Genomic DNA, 9,116 nt, shown 5'->3' with positions numbered 1-9,116 from the left:
TTGCCGTCTCTAACCCTGCCAGTGACAGAGCCCAGGCTGTGTGCTCCACATTTGCCCAGCAGTTTGGCCCAGCAAGTGTCTATATGACTGTCAGCTGTTTTTGTGTCTATAACAAGACAACTGAGTCTGGGTACTTTATTAAGTAAACAACTTTGTTTGCCTCCCAGTTTGGGAGCCCAGGCCCAGGCATCCCTATCTGTTCAGCCTATGGCGAAGGCCTCTTCTGGCTGTATGACATCATGCAGATGGCACCATGGCAGGAGCAAGGAGCACATGCAGGAAGCAGACACACGGGAAGAAGGAGGCAGAGGGCAATTCAGGGCCAGTCTGCTCCTTTATGACAAACTTGCTGTTCTGAGAGCTGAGACCAACATTCACCTCTACTGAGGGCAGGCCCCAGTAATCCAGCCACATCCCCAGTAGGACCTCCCTCCTAAAGATCCCACCACCTCTGAAGCCCCCAAACTGGGACCATGCCTCGGCACATGAGCCCTCAGGGGACAAGCCACAGCCAAACCCTGGCAATGACCATCCTGCCCCTTGCACAGGCCTCAGCTGGGGAGACTGAGGTAGTGTGGCTCAGTGCGCCCACCTGCCTGCTTGTCTCCATGCAGGTGAGCCGTCTCCAGGGGGACAGCACAGGGGTCCAGCAGCTTCTGAACTGTCCTGCTCTGGTGGCCACATGTCCCTGCCCTTCCCAGGGTGCCCAGTAGTCCCTTCCTCCCTCCTTTTCAGACCTTGGGCACCCACAGCCTCACAAGCATGAGGGACTGTCACTTTTGTATAAAAGAAAGCCATGCAGGACCATCCCTCTGCTGCTCACCAGGTCCATAGGGCTGCACAGCTGCATCTCCCTTCCATCCTCCATGTCCAGATGTCCAGAGCTGGGGTGGCTTCCAGCAGCAGGAGACACCTGCTTTCCTGGTGGTGCTACAGCCTCCTGTTTGTATGTGTGTGAGTGTGAATGTGCACACGAGTGTGTGATGATAAGTGAAAGCACTTCTGTAACCCAGACCGCACGATGCATGCACACAGAGCAGTGACTCTCAGGGGGGGCCATGTCAGTGAGCCCCACCCCAACGCACACACTCATGCACACACACACTTGCACACGCACCTAGTGTGCTCCAGGCATCTCTGTATTCTCCCAGCACAGCATGCTGTCTGCTCTGAAAACCCCCCTTATGCAGAAACAGTTCCCTAGTCTCAGATGCTTTGGTTCAAACACACTCTGCTGTTTTAGGAAAAGAAGATTTTCTCCATCTATGGGCACTACCCCGTGATCCGGGCGGCACTGCGCAAGAAGGGCTGGGTGGAGAAGAAGTTCCACTTCATGCCCAAGATCCTCTCAAACATTGAGGATGAAGTGGTCGCTGGTAGAGTATCAGAGACGCCTCGTCCCGGGTAGGACTTTGGTCATCAAAGGGCTGGGGAGTCCCTCATCCCAGGTGTGGTGATGCCTTGCACCTCTCTCCACGTCTCCACTGCCCTCCTGGCCTCCCTGATCCCAGATGTCCACACCCTGGGCAAGCTAAACCTGGTTCTGGTTATTTCTCGGTGTCCCCGTATCCATGCCCAGCCCGGATGCCCCTCCTCCAGCTCCAGCTCCCCACACGCCACTCCTCAGGCTTCCACACTGCTGGGTGGCCCTCCCCAGACTCATGTGCAAGATGCCCTAAAGATTGCACGTGGCTGTCTCCACCCCCAGCCCCCACCCCAAGGGACATTTGGGCCTCCAGGTGGGATGCTGCTCTGGTAGGCAGAACCCCAAAGGGCACCTGCTCTACTGGGGGTGGCTTTACCTGGAGACACGGCTTCTAAAAGTAGGTAGATGAATGCTGTCCCGATGCTGCAGGCATGTGGCTAGGTGCCCATGCACCATCTCTCTCCCTTGTGCCTTGTTTACAGATAGTAAATATGCTGAAATCAAAGAAAATCAGGAAATAGGCTTGGAGAAAACAGATGATATCCACGATGTGATGGTAAGTCCCTGCAGCCTGGTGTTAGGGTCTGTGGTCTTGCCATAGTAGGGTCCAGCAGCACTGAGGGTGGGAGTGTGGGCCTGTGCATCTGGTTCCCCTGCATCCTGGCCCCCAGCCCCTGCACTCCACATTCACACGGGCAGGAGTAACTTGTGCATAAACGGGGAAGACTGAGGGGTACTGAGTGGCAGGCTGGGGGTCCACAGCCTGGTCCAGCCCGTGCACTGCAGGATGAGAACAGGGCCTGGCCAGCAAGCAGATGGAGGTCTCCAGGTGTACACAGCTGCACTCAGGCCAGCCTGGCCCCTCCACACCTCCCACGTGCTTGTCCACTAAAGAGGACAAAAAGGTTTACCCCAAAGTGGAGATATTTGTTGTGCATGGAATTTAAAAGACCAAATATCCAGAATGTACTTACAGACGAATTCACTATCAGCCATAAAAAGACAAATAGAAAAATGGACAGACTTGGCCAGCCACCTCACAAATGGACAACGAGCACATTATTTTAAGTTCATGAAGTTGATTCCATTTCCATAAGGCAGCATGTGTACTGACTGAGTTCAGGTTGTGCTAAAAGAGAACACCAGAGGCTGGGTAATTGATAAGCAATAGGAGTTTATTGGCTCGTGGTCCCAGAGTTTGGGAAGTCTGAGGTCAAGGAGCCGCATCTGGTGAAGGCTTTCTTGCTATGCCACCCATGGCAGAAGGGTAGGGAGGCAAGAGAGCGAGAGGAACCCTTTCATAATTGGCATTGATCCATCCATGAGGATGGAGCAGTCGGGACTCAAGACCTCCCAGCACCGTTACCCCAGAGATTAAGCCTCCAGCATATGCTTTTGGGGACATGTTCAGACCATGGCATACACCCACTTAGCCATACTGGGCTGCGAGCAGTGGGCAGGGGAGCAGGGGTCTTGGCTCAGGCTGCTGTAACAAGCACCAGTTGGGCAGCTTCCAGCACAGACATGGCCTCGGTTCTGCAGAATGGACCTTTGGCACCAGGTGCTCTCTGCATGGCTCAGAGGTAGCCACCTCCTCACTGTGTTCTCACATGGTGGAAGGAGGGCAAGGGTCTCTCTGGCACCCCTTTATTAAAGCATGAATCCTATTTGTGAGGGCTCTACCCTCATGACCTCATTCTCCCAAGGCCTCACCTAAAGCCATCATATAGGGTGATATGTCAATATGTAAATTTGGGGGACCTCAGCTCTCCATTGATAGCACATGCGGGCAGTGGTGACCTGGTGAGTGGCCAGGAGGGGATGCGAATCTGCTGAATAAGTTCAACCTAGGATGTGGTATCATTGTGCCTTTTGTGTACTCTTCTAAAAGAATTCACAAGCTTTTAAAAATGGGAGCTGGCAAGCCAGGCACCGGTGACTCACGCTATAATCCTGCTACTCAGGAGGCAGATATCAGGAGGATCACGGTTCGAAGCCAGCCTAGGCAAATAGTTCACAAGACCCTATCTCGAAAAAACCCATCACAAAAAAAATGGGCTGGTGGAGTGGCTCAAGGTGTAGGCTCTGAGTTCACATTCCAGGACTGCAAAAAAATAAATGGGGGCTGATGGAGTGGCATGGGACTTTCCATGGGGGAAAGCAACAACAGAGACTATCGACATCTCTCCTAAGGTAGACAAGGAGGTCAGATCAGGAATAAAGACCGCCCCCCCCCCCCCAGAAAAAGAAAAACCCAGAATGCCAAGAAGATGAGCTGGGCCATGGGAGTTTTGGCCCCACAGAATGGCCTCAGGGCATCAGCTCTACCCCAGGCCCTCACCCTGCTCTGAATGGTGGGTGAGAAGCCACCTTCCAGGGGCTCAGGAGGGGCGGGACACAAGCTCAGAGGCTTCCTGTGGACTGGAGCATCGCTGTCACCTGTTAGCAGGTGACACAACCCTGAGCCCCACAAAGCCAAGCTGGGGGCAGCTCAGATGCACCCTTGGCTCCAGGTCAGGGGAGGAAGCTGGTTTCTAGGGAGTGGAAACCCTTTGTGGCCTCGGTTGCTCCCACACCAGTACGTGTGTCCTAGGAACATGTGACCGTGGCCAAGATGGAAGCCTCAGTCAGAATTGTCACATGGCGTTTTAATATCAGGTTCTCACCCCTCTTGGCTCTGCCCCACTGCCCAGAGGAAGTGAACCCTGAGTGCTGAATGTTGACAGAGGTTTCTTCTTGCCAGTCTAGGATGGTAAAGAATGAGACACCACACCTCCTCTGGACTATCAAAAGGGATGTTGTTGACTATCACAGCCTGACCAGTGATCAGATGCTGAACCATTACGGGAAGACGGCTTCCTTCACCACCAAGGTGGGTTGGAGGGTCTGGGGTTTGCCTAGGGAGAGCAGGTGCAGCTCCAAGGGCTAGGCCTGTGGGGGAGGTGGCTTGTAGAGGCTGGCCTGCTCCATGTCCTCTTCAGGACTCCCCCAAGCCTCCTGCCGGCTGGCCACTTAATACCTATCCCACATGCCCACGACCCTCGGACATCCCTGTGCCTCTTGTTCTATCTCTGGTTGGTCTTGGGGCCACAAAAGCCCCCTCCTCAGGGCACACAGGCCAAACCAAAGATAGGTCCCAGGTGGTTGGCCAGTACTGGCCTTGTGGGCGATGTAGAACTGAGCTGCCACAGTGGCCCCTGACGTGCTGCTGTCTCTGGAGATCGGGCTGTGTGTGAACATGCGGAACCTGCCGTGGTACGTCCAGGCGAACCCCAACTCCTTCTTCCCTCGCTGCTATGGCCTCTGCACTGAGAGTGAGAAGCAGGAGTTCTTGGGTGAGTGACCAGTGGTCTCCTGATACCTGCCCAGGGACAGTACAACCAGAGGCAAGGACCTCTGGTCCACTTAGCGAGGCCACCCAGTTCAGAAGCTTTCATGGACAAGACAGAAAGGTGGGAGGAAGCATCTGAGGCCCATGGTGGCTGCGGGACTGGATGTCGTGTCTTAGCTCGAAGGGATTCGGGGAGGACTCAGGTACACACTCGCTCAGAGCAGCTGTGTGACCCCTGTCTCATTGGACAGCCTGCTGCTCAGAACCAGGCTGGGCCTTCAGCCCGGGTCTGCAGGACACACAGGTGTGTTCTGCTTCAGAGCTGGGTAAGTGCAGGCAAGATTGCAGGGCACAGGAGGGCTTGGCCACCAGAGTGTCCCGAGAGGCCCCCTGAGATGGGAGGACGCAGAGGGTCCTGGTGCTGTAGCAAAGGAATGCCTAGAAAGATCCCTTGGGCCCTACTGAGACAGGTTGTGGAGTGGCCTGAGGACAGAGGACCAGGAGAGGACAGTGGCTGGGAGGGAGGAGCCAGCAGGGAGGGGGTACGAACAGGCTGGTGAGTAGCCTGGATGGAGGCCAGCTGGAGGGAAGAAGTGAGGCCCCTACAGGGCTGGGAAACCTGACTGAGGGTGGCAGGGAGCCCCTTGCTGCCCAGCTGCATCCCCAGTCCCCAGTTCCAGAGAGGGCAGAGGGGGCGAGGCTCACTGTCCTTGCAGATGACTTCCGGCGCACAGTGGCTTCCAGCATCCTCAAGTGGGTTGTCAGCCACCAGAACTACAACAAAAGCAAGTCCAAGAGTAAGGAAGCCAAGCACAGTGACCCCATCAACAAGAAAGGTGTGCAGTGGACACAGTGGGCCTCCATGGCCAGTGGGGTAGGGCCTTCATGGCTGACAGGGCAGGGATGGGCACTGCCAGGATGGGGGTCCAGCAGCCTGGAAGAGTGGTGCCAACACTTCGGATTCATCTCATGAATCTGTTTTGTCTGTGGGTCTAAGACCTCAAAACTGTCCTATTTGTAGAGCTTACACAACACTTGAGGCACCCTCATCCTATAACCACACTAGAGTCGTGTCCCCACAGATGTCCAGCTGGTGGTCACAGCTATGATCTTTTTTTTTTGGTGGGACTGGGATTTGAACTCAGGGGTTTGTGCTTGCAAAGCAGGCACTCTATCACTTGAGCCACTCCTCTAGTCCATTTTGCTCTGGTTATTTGGAGATGGGATCTTGTGAACTATTTGCCTGGGCTGGCCTTGAACCACGATCCTCCAGATCTCAGCCTCCCAAGTATCTAGGATTACAGGTGTGAGCCCTGGTGCTCAGCTCAACAGGTGTGCCCTTCTTAGTCTCTGCAGAGGGACCATGGAATAGGATCCTAGTGGTGGTGCTTCTATGTGATGTGACATGAACAGGTCACTATGATCTTAAGTTTTTGTTAATGTTGTTTGCTTTAACAAAGTTTATTTTGTTTTGTTTTGGTGGGGCTGCAGTTTGAATTCAGGGCTTTGCACTTGCAAAGCAGGCGCTGTACTCCTTGAGACACACCTCTAGTTGTTTTGCTCTGGTTATTTTTGAGATGGGATCTCTCAAACTGTTTGCCCAGTCTGGCTTCATCTCAGTCTTCGTGATATCAGCCTCCCAAGTAGCTAGGATTACAGGTGTGAGCCACTGGTGCTCAGCTCTAAGTGTGTTTTTTAAAAGCAGTTGTAGGCCCACAGCAAAACTGAGCAGAAGGCACATAGGTCTCCCATCCAGCCCATCCCTGTGAACCCCATCCACATCCCTGCTAGAGTGATGCAGTTTACACTGTATTTGAACAAACAGTGATTTGTCAATCAGCCAGCCCCAGGTGGATACAGTGAGTATCCACTTCTATACAGTGAGTGTAGAAGCAGAGCAGAAGAATTTGTAAAAGGTGAAGGTTGGAGCAATTGCCTTCTTTAGATTCTGGATGAGAGGGTGGAGACATAAAACTGAGGCCCACTTGGCCATCTGTGATGGGCTGAGCTAAGCCCTGGACCACTGGTCCTTTTGCTGTCTCCAGGACCAACCACTAGTCCTTGTTCTGCCTTTTCCAGAAAGTCATATTGTTGGAATCATAGCCTGTAGCCTTTCCAGACTAGCTCCATTTTCTGTGCAATGAGAATTAAAGGTTCTTCCATGTCTTTCCGTGACTTGATAGCTTGTTTTCCTTTCCTTGAGGTCCTTCCTATTGACTCATGACTTGATAGTTGAGTGATAATTATTCCATTGTCTGGATTGCCACAGTTTATTTATCCACTCCCTTGCTGAAAGACATCTTGTTGGCAGCTGCTAGAAGCATGATTGCTGGATTGCTGGGTGTTATGGCAGAATGTGTAAGAAACTTCCAACTACGTGTGTGTGTTACTGGGGTTTGAACTCAGGGTCTTGCATTTACTACTTAAGCCATGTCCTCAGTTCTTGAGCCCTGATCCCAGTACTTGAGTCCTGTCCCTAGTACTGAGCCCTGATCCCAGTACTTAAGTCATGTCCTCAGTACTTGAGCTGTGTCCTCAGTACTTAAGTCAGGTCCCTGGTCCTTGAGCCCTGTCCCTGGTACTTGAGCCATGTCCCCAAATCCTTGAGCCATGTCTCCAGTCTTTTCAGCAGTAGTCTGTTTTTAGATAGGGTCTCACACTTTTGCCCAGACTAGCCTTGGACTGCGATCCAGCTACCTCCACTTCCCAAGCAGCTGGGACCACCGGTGTGTGCCCCATGCCCAGCTTCTGCCAACCACTCACTGAAGTGACCATGCCATTTTGCATTCCCAACAGCTATGAACAAGTGAGTTTCTGTTGCTCCCTTGTCAGCATTTGGTGTGTTAGTTTCTTGTTACTGTGACAAAATACCTGACATAAACAACTTAAAAGATGGAAGGATTTATTTTGACTTATGCTTCCAGAAATTAGAGTTCATGGATGCTGGATACGTTGCTTTTAGGCCTGTGCCAAGACAGAATATCATGACAAAAGAGCGTGATGGAGCAAAGCTGCTCACCTCTGGCAACAGAAAGCAGAGAGTGTACCAGAAGGGTCAGGGACAATTTATACCCCTCAAAGTCATGCCCCGGTGACCTACTTCTTCCAACCAGGGCCCATCTCCCATAGGCCATTCCACCTGTGGACTGGATGAACCCACTGATGACGTTAGGGTCCTTGTGATTGCCACTATCTGGGGACCAGGCCCTCAACACATGAGGCTTTTTAGGGGACACTTCATATCCAAACCACAGCCCATGTTGTCTGTCTTCTGGGTTTTCATCATTGTCACAGGTCTGTGTAGCAGAATCACTTTGTTCCCTAGTGACGTGTTGGTGTCTCTCCTCATGGAGTTACCACCTCATGTCGTCTTTGGTGATGCCTGTTCATATTGCACACCCAATTTTAAATTGGGTTGTTTGTGTTTTTATTGTGGAACTTCAGGAGCTCTTTGTGTCCTCGGGACAGCATTCCTTTTCCAGATCTGCAGTTAGTGCCTGTCTTCACAGTCTCATGACCACGACTTTCATACACCAGAAGCTTGTAATTTTAATTAAAATTAAACTTACCAATCATTGCTTTCATGGATCAAGTCTTTGAGTTGTAGCTAAAAAAGTCAACAAAATCCCAAGGTCGTATGATTTTCTTCTGTTTTTTTTCTAGGAGGTTAGTATTTTTCCATGTTCCATTTTATTTTATTTTATTTATTTTTTATTCATATGTGCATACAATGTTTGGGTCATTTCTCCCCCCTCCCCCCACTCCCTCCCTTACACCCCCCCGCCCCCTCCCTCTCCCCACCCCCATGTTCCATTTTAAATGATCTCTTTGGAGCTAATTTTTCTGAAAAGTGTGAGGTTTGTTTCTCAATTTGGTTTTTTACATGTGGACGTCCAGTTGTTCCATTGAATGAAAAGACTGTCTCTGCTGCATTGTTCCTCTTGTTCCCTTGTCAGAGATAAGTTGGCCATATTGGTGTGGGTCCTGTTGCCTGAGTCTGTGTGTCACACCAACACCACACTGCCCGGCTACAGTGGATGTGCAAGTCGTGAAGCCCTTTGACTGTGTTATTCTCTTTGGTCTTTGACTCCTCTGTATAACTTTAGAATCAGTTTGTTGATATCCACAAAGTAATTGGCTGTGATTTTGATTGGGATTGGGTATAGACCAAGCTGGGGAGAACTGACACCTGGGTAACATAGAGTGTTTCCTATTCATGCTTGTGGACCATGTCCCTGTCTGTTTAGTTTTCCTGAAAGTTCTCATACACATTTTGTTAGATTTATTTATACCTAAAGCATAGCATTTTGGGGAGTGCTAATATAAATGGCCCTCTGGGGTTTTTATTTCAAATTGTTC

At 51.5% G+C, this 9,116-nt stretch overlaps 1 protein-coding gene across 1 annotated transcript in view; it reads left to right on the top strand.

Moving 5' to 3' along the window:
- The first annotated feature begins 473 nt into the window (after positions 1-473).
- Positions 474-9,116, top strand: part of Ttll8 (tubulin tyrosine ligase like 8) — a 29,138-nt gene continuing 20,495 nt past the window's right edge. Inside the window, exons 1-6 of the mRNA XM_074084890.1 lie at positions 474-614; positions 1,244-1,376; positions 1,909-1,982; positions 4,170-4,298; positions 4,647-4,761; positions 5,474-5,593. Of these exons, the coding sequence (XP_073940991.1) occupies positions 474-614; positions 1,244-1,376; positions 1,909-1,982; positions 4,170-4,298; positions 4,647-4,761; positions 5,474-5,593 (712 nt within the window). The remainder of the gene's footprint in view (positions 615-1,243; positions 1,377-1,908; positions 1,983-4,169; positions 4,299-4,646; positions 4,762-5,473; positions 5,594-9,116) is intronic.

This window comes from Castor canadensis, chromosome 8 (genome assembly GCF_047511655.1).
Source record: "Castor canadensis chromosome 8, mCasCan1.hap1v2, whole genome shotgun sequence".
NCBI classification, from domain to species: domain Eukaryota; kingdom Metazoa; phylum Chordata; class Mammalia; order Rodentia; family Castoridae; genus Castor; species Castor canadensis.
This window is presented reverse-complemented; position numbering and strand designations above follow the sequence as displayed.